The sequence below is a fragment of the Trichomycterus rosablanca genome, chromosome 8, assembly GCF_030014385.1.
Source record: "Trichomycterus rosablanca isolate fTriRos1 chromosome 8, fTriRos1.hap1, whole genome shotgun sequence".
Lineage (NCBI taxonomy): Eukaryota > Metazoa > Chordata > Actinopteri > Siluriformes > Trichomycteridae > Trichomycterus > Trichomycterus rosablanca.
The window spans coordinates 32,627,804-32,644,673 of NC_085995.1; the positions used below are offsets into that span (position 1 = coordinate 32,627,804).

At 42.8% G+C, this 16,870-nt stretch overlaps 1 protein-coding gene across 1 annotated transcript; it reads right to left on the minus strand.

Moving 5' to 3' along the window:
- Positions 1-2,214: 2,214 nt before the first annotated feature.
- On the minus strand, positions 2,215-16,260 carry tes (testis derived transcript (3 LIM domains)). The gene is made up of 7 exons (XM_063000081.1): positions 16,147-16,260; positions 12,045-12,130; positions 9,439-10,309; positions 8,500-8,883; positions 6,910-7,125; positions 6,646-6,804; positions 2,215-4,398 (listed from the first exon to the last, which is right to left on the minus strand). Exons 1-7 carry the CDS (start codon positions 16,171-16,173, stop codon positions 4,204-4,206), a joined length of 1,938 nt encoding a protein of 645 aa, XP_062856151.1. The 5' UTR covers positions 16,174-16,260; the 3' UTR covers positions 2,215-4,203.
- Positions 16,261-16,870: the final 610 nt, after the last annotated feature.

A 16,870-nucleotide genomic window follows, 5' to 3' on the forward strand; every position in this document is an offset into this window, starting at 1 on the left:
CCACTGATGAAGGTCTAGAAGATGACCACCTCAAACAGCAGCAATAGATGAGCGATCGTCTCTGACTTTACATCTACAAGGTGAACCAACTAGGTAGGAGTGTTTAATAGAGTGGACAGTGAGTGGACACGGTATTTAAAAACTCCAGCAGTGCTGCTGTGCCTGATCCACAACTCACACTAACACACCACCACCATGTCAGTGTCACTGCAGTGCTGAGAATGATCCACCACCTAAATAATACCTGCTCTGTGGTGGTCCTGTGAGGGTCCTGACCATTAAAGAACAGGGTGAACGCAGGCTAAAAGAGCATGCAGAGAAACAGATGGACTACAGTTAGTAATTGTAGAACTTGTGGTTTTAATGTTATGGCTGATCAGCAGACCTGGATTGAAGAATAAGAGACTCACCAAGAAAAAACCTCACCAGCCTCATGTGTCCCAGTTCTGTATATGTGTGTGTGTGGGCACTGGCGATCCCTTCCAAACTAAAAGGGCGGGAAAGTTTTGCATCTGGTTTTCGTCGCCCCGGGATACCACAGTCAAATCAGCAAATCATCTCTCCCCAAATGACTGAGGAGGCAGGAGGGAAGGGTGAAGGGTGAGGTTGTGCTCCTGGGTGTGTGTGTACACTGTGCTTGGCGTGGAAAGCAGCATGCAAATTGGTGCAGAAATGACACGAGGGGAAAGAATTCCCTCCTGAAAAACTCCGCCCTGCTGTGGGGTGAGCTGAGGGAACGCGGACGAAGGGCGAGCCTCGTACTGCATCGAGGTACGGTGTCAGGAAATGGCGTCACACACTTAAGTCGGCTGCCATTAAAAAACAATAGAGGCTTGTAAGAAGCGGGTTTCCTTGAATTGTGTCGGTTTCCACGTTCATGTAAAAACACCACATACCATGATAGACTTTTTCCACAAGTGCTGAATAGCCTTACTCTCAATAGTACAACAGCCAAGGGTTTAGGAGTTCCACTTCCCATACAAACACCTACGTGCTAGTTTACTTGGGATACCTACAATACACACTGATCAGCCATAACATTAAAACCACCTTCTACACTTACTGTCCATTTTATCAGCTCCACTTAACATATAGAAGCACTTTGTAGTTCTACAATATCTGACTGTAGTCCATCTGTTTCTTGGCATACTTTTTTAGCCTGCTTTCACCCTGTTCTTCAATGGTCAGGACCCCCACAGGACCACTACAGAGCAAGTATTATTTGGGTGGTGGATCATTCTCAGCACTGCATTGACACTGACATGGTGGTAGTGTGTTAGTGTGTGTTGTGCTGGTATGAGTGGATCAGACACAGCAGCACTGCTGGACCACTCACTGTCCACTCTATTAGATACTCCTACCTAGTTGGTCCACCTTGTAGATGTAAAATCAGAGACGATTGCTCATCTATTGCTGCTGTTTGAGTTGGTCATCTTCTAGACCTTCATCAGTGGTCACAGGACGCTGCCCACGGGGCGCTGTTGGCTGATATTTTTGGGTGGTGAACTATTCTCAGTCCAGTAGTGACAATGAGGTGTTTAAAAACTCCATCAGCGCTGCTGTGTCTTATCCACTCATACCAGCACAACACACACTAACACACCATGTCAGTGTCACTGCAGTGCTGAGAATGATCCACCACCCAAATAATACCTACTCTGTAGTGGTCCTGGGAGAGTCCTGACCATTGAAGAACAGCATGAAAGGGGGCTAACACAGCATGTACTACAATCAGTAATAGTAGAACTACAAAGTGCTTCTATGTGGTAAGTGGAGCCAATAAAATGGACAGTGAGAGTAGAAACAAGGAGGTGGTGTTAATGTTATGGTTGATCGGTGTATATACTTCTTGTTTACTTATTGTATGTAAAAGCGCTGTAGGGTTGCTGCTCAATCTCGTTGTACACTCTGCAATGACAATAAAGGCGTCTTATCTTAGTGGGCTACCATCATTTACTTAATATTATTGATTATATACACCTGTTAACGTTGGGCATGACTAAAACCCCAAAGCGCCACATACTTTTGACCAAACAGTGTATCAAAGGTAAACTTAAAGATTATAGCTCAACTTATTCATGTTAATTTCATGTTATTTATCATGGAGAAGCCAATGTACATGGTTTTTATTTAAAACAAATGGCCAAGGAATACTCTAGGAGTTACCACTGCTCGATTTATAAGGAGAAATCTCAGACTCCAAGAAGCATAAAATCGAGTCAATTTCTCTCGCAAATGATTTATTACCATACAAAAGCAAGACAGTAAAAAAACAAGTGCAATAAAGTGCAATTTAATTTAAGTAGTCGTGAAATTAGCAGAATAGTCAGAAATAATGAAATAATACTAAACAGACGAAGATTTCATTAAATACTTTGATTAAACACTTTGGACTCAGTAGCACAGTGGCGGTATGTACTGTGTACTGAACCATGGTCCGTTACTGCTGAGATTCTGCCTGGCTCCACTGATTTACATTCACTGTATTGCTGACTGATCTTCAGGCCTCAGTATGCAAAAGCACACGTTTAAAGAACTTGTATGAAAAGTGAGTTCAGACAAACTTATTTAAGGCGCACAGGTCAATATTGTGTTGTTCTATTAGAAAAATTTAAGAATACTGAAAAAGACTCTGGTCAGGCACGGTGTGGACACGCCCCCAGTGGCCCAGTGATATGGGTTCAAGAGGTAAACAAATATTTCCAACCCTTTATCTACCACATCTGTAATTTATGGATGATTACCATAGACACCTTGATGGATAACCGCATGATTTAGGTCTGTAACACAGCGGGCAACTGGGCAGAGCACCAATCCAGAACCTGCGATACAGGACACAGCCAATCTTGTCTGTGTAGATGCCCGGCTGGCCATTAGCACCTCTGATATTCAAACCCTGTATCTCAGCATTGGTGAGCTAGCGTATTTTACTGCTGCGCCACCCGAACGCACCTTGACTAAGTGTCAATTTAAATGATTTATAAATGAATTCCTTATCAAGAGTTTATCTAGATCAGATATAATGTCATAACATTATCAGCAATCAGAATTCATGGTAAAGCACAACCAGTGTATTTGCTGATTTATCCAGCTTCAGAATATGGAACATTAATTAAGACTTTCCTGACCAACACAAGTGCCCAGCCATACAAATACACTTTTGACTAAATAGGCACAAGTTCCCACAGACATACTTTTAAGTCTTTGTGAGAAGCCTTCTCAGAATATTGGCTTTTGTTATACCTAAAGGATCACATAGATGTAACTATTTTAATGCAACTATTTCTTGAAATGTCCAAACAAGCTCATGGCAGGGTCTTTTGGCCCACAGACATGGCCAATAGTGTCTATTGGACACCCGGCCAGGTCGGTGGCTCTACTGAGGTCCGAACCAGCATGTTAGACCGCTCTGCCTCCCAGACACTCCAATTTAATTTTAATCCCCGTCAGGGCAAACCACAATCATAGCTGAATGTTTTCACTTACACATCGGGGTAATTAAAAGCAGCCAATACTCCCTAATACTTCCTAATGCTCCCTTCTGCATGCTTTTGGGAGTTGGAAGGAAACCAGAGTACCTGAAATGAACCTATGCAGACACAAGAAGAATGTGCCAAATTGAAAAAAGAACCATCACAACCAGGAACCAACAGCTTTAACTGCCATTGGCTGATAAAAGACAGGAGGGTGGGAGACCATCTAACTGCTATTTATTCAGGCATGCATATGTGGGGCAATTTGGTTATGCCAATCCACCAATTGCCATGTTTTGAAGGTGGGAGGAATCCAGAGTTACTGGGGGGAACCCACACAGACACATCAAAGGTGAGGATTGAACCCAGATACCTAAAGCTGGGCAGTACCAATACTACCTGATGCATTACCATGATACCGTACATGATCTATTCATTTTTACTATTTCATCCTGGTCAGGGTAACGTTGAGTCCAGCACTAGTCCAACACAGTGCATCACACACTCAATCCACCTTTGGCATGTTTAAGGGAGTACCTGGAAAAAGGTAATCAAACATATGCTACAGATGCAGTAAACAAAGGTTGGATTATGAAATAAAGAAAGGAAATATGGCAGTGTTGGATTGAATCATTGGATTTAGGATGTTTTATCTATCAGCAGTGATGGTGCCTCTAACATCGGCGAGGACTCGGTCTTGATCAAAGCTGTGCAGGAGTCTTATTCTTCTTTAAGCAGCCATGACTTTCTTTTTACATTCGACGGAGCAGATTGGTTTCCCCTGCAGGACCATGAAGCGCTGACCCACAAGGCACTTGGTGCAGCCGCCACACCGGAAGCATTCGGGCTCGGCGTGCCAGTGGTGTTCACCGTAGGATAGACGCTGCGCCTCGGGCTCGATCGGCTTCCGACAGGCCGAACACAGCTGTACACACATGCAAACAAAGCATTTATTAGAGCTATACGGTATTAAGAAGCGCCTATTCTATGTCGCCTGTGTTAGCGAAGCAAATTGCTTTAGCGCCAGGGCAAAGACAAAACATTAGGGATTTATAGTATAGCCAAGTATGGTCATTTACTAAAGTGCAGCAGCAGATCCAGGGTTTTGATGAACTGTTTACATGAACTGGCCAATTTATTAGGCGCACACACACCCTGCACAGGATCGGTAATTACTGATTACACAAGATCAATTCATCAGTTTCACACAGAAAGGACCTGGACTGCTCCACCTGGGAATCTAACCTAAGGTCTTCTTGCTGTGAGGCGCCAGTGCTACCCACCGAGCCACTGTGCTGCCCATGGTTGTACAGATAAAGACCATAGCTATCTTTCAAAACAAAATGTGTGTTTATCCTCCGCTAGCCTTTTATCAGCTGAGAGTTTCTGATTACAGGACTCTGTTGGCTTTACAGACTTTTGTGGTGTTTAAGAATCCCAACAACACTGCTGCACCCGTTACTCTCATACAAATACAACACAGCAGAGATCGCATCCATTAATGGATGGGGTAGAGGCGGAGTGACAAAATGTACTGAGCAACAGATGAGCTACAGTCAGTTATTGTTACCTCTCTCTTGTATGTGCATTCAATGGCCAATTTATGAGCTACACCTACCATATAGATGCAATGAGGGTGGCATTATGTTTGGCAGCAGTAACATCGAAAAGAAATAAACAGACCAGTATTATTTGCAAGTGAAATCTCTTGTCACAACACAACAATTGTTAGTCAAATCAGAACCTACCAAAACATCATGCAGGCAGGGGATGCAAACCTACCTAAAAATAAATAAATCGCAAACAAGAACAAAATGTAGGGCAAAAAAGGAAAATCGGGCAGAAGTGCCAGAACTTCGCTTGGCTACGACTAGCTAAGTAACTTCAAAAAAATTATGATTTGGTAAAAGGAAAAAAAACAGCTTGTTGTTAAACAGGAGAAGTTTTTTTTCCAAACCTTGAAAGTCCCATCACAAAACCTGGGAGTCTTGGGTATTTTTCAAAAGCATGGTCACTTAAATTCATTTTATTTCCATGTGGGCCTAGGTCCACCGAATAACACAAGGGTGCAAGGCAGGAATACCCCAGGCAGGTTGCCAATCCATTGCAGGGCTTCGGCCCTGTCACACAGACATAGCCAATCGTTCAAACCCAGATCTTGGTGGTTAAGGGCAGGTGTAATAAACTTCTAATGAATCTAGGTGCAGGAGTTTGAGTGCCCTGGGACCTTGGTGATGGAGGGAACGAGGTGATGAAGAGCAGTGGTTGATCATTACAATGCAAATTACCTCTACCAATAGCAAACAATGTCCATTTTTCTGAAAAGTCCAGACCCAGGATTAGAAATAAATTGAGGAACTCTAACAGATGCTACACAATATGGCCAAATTGTCTTGACACCCCTCCTAATTGTTTAATTTAGTTTCCAGCATGACATTTCCCCCCTTTATCTCCCAATTCCCAATCCCTGATTATGAATCTGTTGCCACTTGCACAACTCTTAATCTTATTAAGGATGGCCAGATCACAGCATGCCCCTGATACATGTCCTATCTGTGGCAGTTTCTTATCACCTGCCCGTGTTAATTTTCCACACAAAGCCATATAGCATACGGAGAGCCACACTAGGCTCTACACCCCCCCCCCCCCCCCCCAAACTCAGACCCAGGTCTGTGGCTCTGCTAAGATTCATACTTCCAAGTTTAAACACTCTGCACTCTCAGAGCACCTGAGTGCCCCAGCATGACTTTTCTACTTCAACAAGACTTTGACCCAGTGCCCAATACAAGGCTCCTACGCTCTTCACCTTGGGATAAATTGGAACTTCAATTGAGAGGCTACTTCATGTAACATTAGTGTCCATACAATGCTTACCAATAAAAGCTTTTTTAACTTAGTGAGCCCAAATCCCTATTGACACACTCCAAAATCTTGTTGAAAGCCTTTCCAGAAGCATAGCGGCTGTTTTAGCTGCAAAGATATGAGGGCAAATCGACATTACTGCCCATGGTTTTAAAACAGAATCCGTAGCAAGCCAACAGTCAGGTGTCCACATACTTTTGGCCATATAGTGTACACCATTAGCTCCTGTAATGTGCTGAGCAGCTTGTAACTTCATATTTGAGGGCATATTGGGAGGACCATGGAGCAGAAGTGTGTATGTTTTCGTTACCACAGCATGAATCTTCATGTAGCAGGGCTTGCAGACAGGCTTGTCGTTCTCCATGACATAGGTCTCTCCAGCCAGGACGCAGTCACAGTCAAAACAGCAGAAGTGCTTGAGGTGCCAGTTTTGCCCCTCGGCCTGAGTGTACTCGTTACTGAATATCAGCTAAAACACACAGCACAAAATGAAACGAACATGAGTGAGCAGATCAAACAAATGAAATCCGAAAAAAACAGCCCGAATCTTCCACACTGCTCTTCCGGCTCTTACCTCATCACACCCTCCGCAGCGAGGCTTCTCGCTGTCTCCGTAATGACGACCGCAGTACAGCTTGCCCTTCTTCCAGAAGTAGATCATGTCCACCAGCAGCTCGTTGCAGGTGCAGCAGACGAAGCAGGCCGGGTGCCACAGCTTGTCGTAGCCGGCTCGTTCCGCATACACGGCCGGGTCACCGGTCTTCATGGCCCGCTGGCACTGATAGCATGCCTGTAGAGACAGTGACTCAGATGAGCTCTGACAAATCAAACCACATTTAACAAGAAACGTGTGCAAATATATGTAGACGCTTGGCCACAAGCTTGTTGAATATACCAGTGTAAAACCATGGGCATTAACATGGAGTTGGTTCACGTTTGTGGCTAATGCTGGATCTGAAGGCCTGACTAACAATCAGTGTTTTGATTTATCCCAAAGATGTTCAATAGATTTGAGGTCTCAAATCGAATAGAATTGGGACGAATGTACACTTAATAAACATTTAAGAGAAGTGCTGTTAAAGAATGTGAAGGATTTCATTCTCATTTCATTTCCACTGCGTTTGGGTTTAGATCAAACACCCACTATTCATGTGGAAAGTAGAAATGCAGTGTGGATAAACAGCAACTCATTAACAATAGCCTGATAGACAGCTCCACCTGCTGGTGAGATATAGATGTAAGTATATCCCTACTTGGTGCCTATATACACTGATCAGCCATAACATTAAAACCACCTCCTTGTTTCTACACTCGCTGTCTATTTTATCAGCTTCACTTACCATATAGAAGCACTTTATAGTTCTACAATTACTGACTGTAGTCCATCTGTTTCTCTGCATGCTTTGTCAGCTCTCTTTCACGCTGTTCTTCAATGGTCAGGACCCCAACAGGACCACTAAGCAGGTATTATTTGGGTGGTGGATCATTCTCAGCGCTGCAGTGATACTGACATGGTGGTGGTGTGTTAGTGTGTGTTTTGCTGGTATGAGTGGATTAGACACAGCAGCGCCGCTGGAGTTTTTAAACACCTCACAGTCACTGATGGACTGAGAATAGTCCACCAACCAAAAATATATCCAGCCAACAGCGCCCCATGGGCAGCGTCCTGTGACCACTGCTGAAGATCTAGAAGATGACAAACAGCAGCAATAGATGAGCGATCGTCTCTGACTTTACATCTACAGGGTGGACCAACTAGGTAGGTGTGTCTAATAGAGTGGACAGTGAGTGGACACAGTATTTAAAAACTCCAGCAGTGCTGATGTCATTGCAGTGCTGAGAATGATCCACCACCTAAATAATACCTGCTCTGTGGTGGTCCTGTGGGGGTCCTGACCATTGAAGAACAGGGTGAAAGCAGGTTCAAAAAGTGTGTAGAGAAACAGATGGACTACAGTCAGTAATTGTAGAACTACAAAGTGCCTCTATGTGATTAGTTTCTTTCAAAGTCAGTGTTGCTTTAAAACTGTAGGCCTGTGTAGTTTAAGAGCTTTTTGTGGAAACTGAACAATAAAATTCATGCTGTGATAAACTGACCACGCCCTTTCATTTAACTGCACACTCAAAATCAGCCTCTGCTGGTAGGTAATTATGAGCCACTTACATAGTTACCAGCAGGACCACTGCTGCCCACAGCTCCTGGCACCCCCGGTGTCCCAGCCTTGCCGATAGAAGCGATGCCCTTTTCTCCTGGTGCTGGTCCTGTTCCAGGTGCAGACTTGGCTTCAGTGCCTGAGATCTGAGGTCCTGTGTGAGCAGCCAGCTCGCCTGGGAGAGCCAGGTCACCTATACCAAGAGCCTCGTCCTTGTACTTGCGAACGTACTGCTGCATTTGTTTGACCTCTGCAGGAGAGAGCTCATGGCATCGCGCAGGGTCCTGGTCATGCTCAGGCAGCTGCTTGGCCATTTGCTTCTTGCGGTAATCTGCCCCTTGCGTGCCCGCTATGGGACGTCGCTCTGGTGGGAGCAGCTCCATGTAGCGCAGAGCCTGTAGGTGGAAGAACAAGTGCGTCGAACAATTGTTAATATTTATTAAATTGTTTATATTTTCATTTTGTTATTCAGTAGCCGCTTCAGTCCTGGTTATGGTCTAAGTTGCATCCTGTAAAGGACACGGTCCACTGCAGGACATCACACATTTAGGACACATTGGGGACAGTGGTAGCCTAGTGAGTAGAGCTTTGGGATATTAATCGGAAGATTGTCAGTTTAAAATCAAGGCTCTGCTATTCAGCCACTTTTGGGCTCTTGAGCAAGGCCCTTATCCCTGTCTGCGCCAGGGGCGCTGTATAATGGCTCACCCTGCACTCTGACCCCAGCTTCCAAACAAGCTGGGATATGCAGAAATAGGAATTCACTGTACTGTCCACGTGTATATGTATATATGACAAATAAAGGCATTCTATTCATTCTCTTCTACTTAAACCAGGGTAATTCAGAGTAGCCAATCACCTATGAGAATGAAACCAAAGTTTCTGAAGCAGTGCATAACCACTAGGTTTTAATATAAGCATTCAAAACAATGTTATTCTTAAATCCTTACCAAACTCTGGTCAATTCCTGGGGGTGCCCACTCATACGTGACAGCTTTAACCACATCCTTTTTGGCTGCCAAAGCACCAGGGGTGCCAGTATTAGCAATGTGAGCACCAATGGGGAGGCCATGGTTGTGATCAGAGGGAGCACCGTGGCCTGCTGCTGATGGGGCTCCATGACTCGTGCCAGCGGAGGCGCCATAGTTGGGACCAGAGGGGGCACCATAGTTTGCAGATGAAGGTACTCCATAAGAAGCACCATGGGTTGGAGCAGAAGGAGCACCATTTCTAGTGCCAGAGGAAGCATAGCTGGGAACAGAAGAAGTGTCATGGCCACCGACGGAGGGCTTTCCGTGGCTTCCTGGAGATGGGACACTGTGGCTACCAGCAGAAGGGGCACCATAGCTTGTAGTGGATGGGGTTCCATGGCTGGTGGAGGATGGTGTGCCATGGCCGGAGGATGGTGTGCCATAGCTTGTGGAGGATGGAATTCCATGGCTGGTCGAGTATGGGGCACCATGGCTGGTGGAGGATGGGGTTCCATGGCTTGAGGTGGACAGAGCACCATGGCTTGAGGCTGATCCAGCGCCATAGCCTGGGGAAAAGGGGGCACCATGGCTAGAAGCAGATTGAGCACCAGGGCTCCATGGGGCCGCAGTGCCAGATGATGGGATGTATACCGCAGAGCCTAGTGCAGGTGTACTTATGGTAACGGTCATCTGGTTGCCTCGGTACATGGGCAGTCCATCCTTCTTCAGCTTGGCGATGAGGCCGGTGTACTTAGTATCTTCAAAGAGTCGGCCCACCTTCTGGTTTTCTTCCGATTCCAGCAGCACGTCATGATCCTCGATGCCACACTTGCAGTTGCGACAGATTTTTCTGGGAAATTAAAGTAATCATAGATAGATAGATAGATAGATAGATAGATAGATAGATAGATAGATAGATAGATAGATAGATAGATAGATAGATAGATAGATAGATAGATAGATAGATAGATAGATAGATAGATAGATAGATAGATAGATAGATAGATAGATAGATAGATAGATAGATAGATAGATAGATAGATAGATAGATAGATAGATTAAACCATAATGAATTTTGTTATTCATTAAATAGATCAACTGCACAATACTTGAACGATTGAATCAAAGGGGAAGTGGCATACAGTCAGCTTCAGAATTCTTGCCATGCTTGTCTTTAATACATATCCAAGTGGTAACATCATTTAATTTGGCACATTTTTTAAAAATCGTTTACATTTAGAGCATTTAGCCAAATCTTTTATCCAAAGCGGCTTACAATTGTGACTGAAATACAAGCGTGTAAAATAAAAATCTCAAACTGGTTTTTTTTTTTAGACCGGTAGTAACTGAATAAGGAACTAACAGTAAAAATGTACTTGGTGTGACATCAGGAAACTGAAGAGGAAACACGCGGCCTCGCTACTATTCCGAAAACAAGACAAATGTAACATGAACTGTGGTTCGTTCTAAAGTGGATGTACTCGCTAGTGAGGACACTAAAGACATCAGGCTAAAGGGGTCGCAAAAACAGCCCATTTGAATCCACCTCTATAGTCATTTTTCATCAGATGCTATGTCACTGTTGGCTATTTTTTTTTCTATTTTATTTATGCATTTTCTCCCAATTTAGTGTAGTCAATTTGTCTTCCGCTGCTGAGGGATCCCTGTTTGCAGTCGAGGTGGGTATATTGCTGCTCACGCCTCCTCCGACCCGCGCGCAGCCCTTAGCGGAATGCTTTTTCACCAATGCACTCTACACAGGCGCCTCTCTATCTGCCAATCAGGGTCCGGTCATCCCACCCTAGCAGAACCGTGTCTGGTGCAGGCACTGCCAATTATGCCTGCTAGATGGCACCCAGCCGAACAGTGGCAATGGCGAGTTTCGAACCTAGGAGTTCAGAATCTCTGTGCTGGTGTGCTAGCGGAATATTCCGCTGTGCCACCTGGGCGCCTACTGTTGGCTATTTTTAATAGAAAAAATATCTGAACACGCTGGGCTGATGCAGCAATCTGTAATGCTAGCTCATTGCTGCTGAGATCCGGGCTTGATTCTGAACTGTGCTATCGGCAGTCCGGATGTGGCTATGTCTAAAGGAGGGCGTGGCTGAAGCCCTGCAGTGGATTGGCACCCTGTCCAGGGTGTTCCTGCCTTGGGTTCGGTGTTTCCTGGTGGGACCAGTCTCGTCGTGACTCAGACCAAGATAAAGCGGTTAATAAATGAAGTTGCTTCCAGCAGAACTGCCACTCCTTTCTACAGAAGTTTGACTTCAGTTGCCACTGCAGCCCTGGTATAAAACAAACATCAGAAGCCCAAGCCCAAACATCAGAGAGTAAACATGTCTTTACTGACCATCTACAGTTTTTTGTTGTTCCTTTAATCAACTAAGCATTAAACTTTATCCATCCAATTAAATTCTATGCCCACCAACAGAAATTCCAATAAATTACCAAAAGGCAGTCTATAAATAGCTCCAGGAGGACACACTTCCGTAGACATCATTTGCAATGGCCAATAGATCAATATGTACGGAGCCAGCCATGCTAGCCAAAAGATAGAAGGTTAAAGTCTGAAAATAAGTACAAACCTCCAGAAGTGAAGCTCAAAGCCCTCACACTTGTCCTTGCATTTAAGACAAGCTGCACCAGCTCCTATTTCATGGCCCAGGGTCATCTATAAACACAGCACAGGAAATGAGTCTTTATACTTTATTTAATGTAAAACAGTGTCATTTAACATGGTGTTGAAGAAGAAGACAGTTCATTACAAGCCCTAACTAAACATGCTAATCAAAATATGAGGAAGAAAAGATAAACAACAGAAGTGGTTTTTCAGTTCAGATCAGAATAACAGCATCTTCCTCTGAAATAAACTGGCACATGCGTACAGAGATTGAGTCTCAACTCAGCGATCTGAGCTTTGTGTCATCTGTACCTTCGCTCTCAGTTCAAATGAAGTGTAAACAATGAATGTGTGTGTGTGTGAGAATGTGTGTGATTCGGCAATTTGGTGCCAAGTGCTATGATACTAGCAAATATAGAAAATTAAATTAATGCCAGTTGTGCTGTTTGGATTAACAATAGCAAATATCACATTTGATCCTTCTATTAAAACATGAATTCAGACACAGGTCTAGCCTGGTGTGGTGCCAGCTAGGCGTCAGGCATCTAGAGGGCAGTTTTGATAGACTACTAGACCTAAACTGCAGAGGCTCTACAGACACAACTGGATGTGTCTGAGTGAAGAAAGGTCACATTAGGGGTCACCTACTTACAGTCTGGTTGGGGTACCAACCAAGCGACTGGTGAAAAAGAAGTCTCCTGCAGCTGCAGAAGTGCACTGCCCTGTATTTTAGAAATATTTGACTCTTACACCTTGTTTATGCCAACTTTGCACATTTTTGGAGTGCTCAGGTGGCAGGGCAGTCAAATAAGTTAGCCCACTACCAACAATGACTCAAGTTTTGAGTGTAATCGGCCTGGCCGGGCACTCACCAGACACAGTTGGCCAGATGGCACACGAACAAAGCTGCAGTTGATCAAAACCTTAAATCCATTTACATAAAAATTTGATGAGGTTGCTTTTTTGGTATTTTTATGTATCCGGCCAAAATCTTCCTACCCTTCCTCCTCTTCATTTTAAGCTTTGATGCCTCTACATCTGCACACTGAACTATTCCAGTGTAGTCATGCCTATATAAGGCCACATGCTTGAGAATGTGCAGAAAGCCAGCAGGACTTCAACACTAAAGACATGACGGGGTTCTTTTTCATCTGCACATGTAAATAGTAAACTGTTCAGGGTATTTAAGTTTAAGGTATTTGCTAAAAGGTTGATGCAGTATGTTAAACGCAAATAAAATCAGTAGGTTATGTCTGAAAGTACAAAAAACAAATATTTAATGTTGTACTCTATCATCATCATTTTCTGTAAACGGACATTGCATTGCTTTCCAAAAATCGACAGAGGCAACTTAAGAAAAAAAATAGCCATCTTAAATGGCCTGCAACTTTGCCAAATATGTGTTAGCAGCTTATTAAAGAACAACAGTCTCCAATAAGTGAAAGATTTTAGCATTTTACATAGCAAATAAAGATTCATGGACAAACTACTATTTCCTCGGCTGTTCCCATAAGGGGTCGCCGGCGGATCGTGATCCACATTATTGATTTGGCACAGTTTTTTACGCCGGATGCCCTCCCTGACACAACCCTCCCTATCTATCCGGGCTTGGGACCGGCACTACAATGCACTGGTTTATGCATCCTAGTGACTAGGTACCTATAGGACAATTCAGTGTCCAATTAGCCTGGCTGCATGTTTTGGACTGTGGGAGGAAACCGGAGCACCTGGAGGAAACCCACACAGACACAGGGAGAACATGCAAACTCCGCACAGAAAGGACCCGGACCGCCCCACCTGGGGATCGAACCCGGGACCTTCTTGCTGTGAGGCGACAGTGCTACCCACTGAGCCACCGTGCTGTTCATGAACAAACCTAGTAGTTAAAATGATTAAAGACTAAAGTTGACCGGTTTATACACGGGATCTGTGAGCACTTTGTCTGGCAGACTCTTCAAGAAGACCTTACATTAATCAGGGTCTCTTTACCTAAATATTTATGTATGGTTTGTTTACCCACTTGAAAGTAACCTCAGTACAATAGCAATGACTTCGTCATAGTTCACACAGACATGAAAACAGACATGAGCCAATCCCGTGCTGATCTCACCTCAGACATACAGTCAGGTTTAACTGACTGCTAGAATCATTATAATTATAGGTCTGTAAATGTTTATATGCTAAATGAAACATACAGAACAATAAAACCAATCTCAGTATCTATTATAGGCACAGCTGAAACAAATGATTTCTATTCATTTAACCAAATGTAATTCTTGTTATTAGATGTAAGGTCACTGGTTGCATGGCTGATTTAATTAACGAGTGGACCAAAAGGTAGTTATGAGCCAACAACCCTCTCTGAACCTGTGGTTTAAAGGATATGATGTTACAGTTTTATATAATTTTGCCACTTAGACAGTAAGGCCACATTTTAACTTATGAAGGTTTTTTTTCACAATTATAGATAACTATGATAGGTAGGTGAATGATACGACGACAGATTACGGCCACTGTAAAAAAAAAAAAAAATATTTGTATGTTTTAATTTCAAGAATAAAGTCGACTTTAATCTGGAAATCATTTCGACTTTAATCTCGAAATTGGAACTTAAAAAAAAAAATTTCTTTAAAGTAGCCCTAATACGCCTTCGTAGAATGACAATGTTACAGAAAGCCAATTTAAACCAACACATTTTGATATCCTGTCCTACACAACATAAATTGTTTCTGTAGTTAAAGGCTACGATGATCGTTGAACAACACTTCCAGTAAACAAACTAACAGCTTTAAGTATAATAAAATGCAAAGCTGTATTGTCACAATACCTTCTGTCTTTTCTTTAAAATAAAAAAGCCAACTCACCAACTATGCATCCTATCAGATTAGACCAGGTGTCCCCTGGTTTTACCCGTTGGGAGTCAATTAACATTTTAGGGGTCATGCTGTAATGGGCATTTAATTTGAGGACTGGTGCAGAACAAACTTGTCTTTGTAAGCCTGTACGAACAACAGATAATATCCAGTACATTTGAAAAGCTTTTTTCAGTGCAGCTGCTTTATCCTGATTTGGGACGCTGTGGGTCACCCAAAAACACTGGGCACAAAGCAGTGATACATTCTAGACATGGGGTCAGTCTGTGACCGGGCATTTTCAATAGTAGATGAGTTTTAGGAACTTAATTGGTACTTTGAAAGCCGGTATATGTGAATGGCAATCATGATCAGATTCATTTCAAGGATAAGGTTGACTTGCTAATTAAGTAGTACACCGGGTATACCACAAACCATAAAGGTCTACCACAAAGACCATAATTAAAATGAGATTATAATAATCAATAATAACACTCTATAATCCTAAATAATAATAATTTTTTGTAAAAAGGTTGTTATATGCATTTTGAAGCAGCACAATCTAAAAAGGGTTCTGACCTGGTCAGTTAGGTAAAGGAATCCTGAGGAGAAACGTCTGTTTATGTAGTTTTAAATATTTAAGTAATTAAATGTTTAAATGTAGAAATAATGATCTATTTTTAACCCCATGAGAGTGCTCTTCTGTCCCAGCTGTAAGCCAATGTGTCTTTACTTAAAAAATGCTGCCTGTTAAATACCAACATTAGTGCTTTTCATTAGTGTTTACTTTTTGAGGTGAATCTTTGAGACGTTGTAATTATAAATGAATACATTTTATACGTTTAGTCACTTTGCTAAAATAAATTAACACATTTCTTAAGTTGGCATTTTCATATTAGGTTTTAAACAAATAACACATTCATTTCTTTGCAAATTTCACGCTATTTATTAAGCAATATAAAATGTATTTTTTGGTTTTAGTTAGCTTAAGGTGTTAGCCCGGTTACCTTTCAGGGCGTCGCCACAGACTCGGGCTGTGTTTCAAACCAAACACTACCACACTACAAAGTTTGTCAAAATAAGCCGTAGTCTATAGTCAGTATGGCAAGAACTTCAGTGCACTAGTACGCAATTCGGAACACAGCCTGCAATGTAAGGGCGACTGCAAAGACCACCGTATTCCTTTAAATTCAGAGAAAGAGAAAAGTAACTCACCTTTTTCACTTCTTTTTCGATTTCCATGCTGTCTAAACCGGTCTGTTAAATAATCCTAGAGGAAAGATGAAGGTTTTAACGCTGTCGGTCTGAAACGGGACAAATCGCTCACTTTTACCCCCACTGCCTGTCCTACACCTCCCAACTTCATTGTTAAGCAAGGATGATACTTCCGCATGTTCGTACTGCGAAACTCTTAACCAATAGCAAACAAGCATCGGATTTCCACAACCAATCAAATCCAAGCAGGTGGTCATTCATTGTACAGTACAGTGATTGTACAGTATAACTGTTTGTTGTACAGTAATTGTAACGTAGTCTACAGACTGAGTAAGCACACACACCCCAGACCACCCGAGAGAAAGTTAGTGACTCCATAAACTCATAGCATGTGGTCTGATGTTCTTTCAAGTCACAATGATAGACAACTGTAACAGCGAGGGTAAACAAGTACTTTTAGTAAAACCATTTTGGTTTTACTAAATAAAGTGGATGATATGATAAAGATAAACAGAGACAGATGGAACGCTTTTATTTGCCATATATACATACAGTGGACCCTTGACTTACGAATTTAATTGGTTCTGAAGGGCTGTTCTTAAGTCAAAATGTTCGTTAGTTAAACCTATTTTTTCCATAAGAAATCATGTAAATAGAATTAATCTGTGCCAGACCTCCCAAACCCCCCCTTACCTAACCTCTTTAATGTCTTAAATGCTCTTTT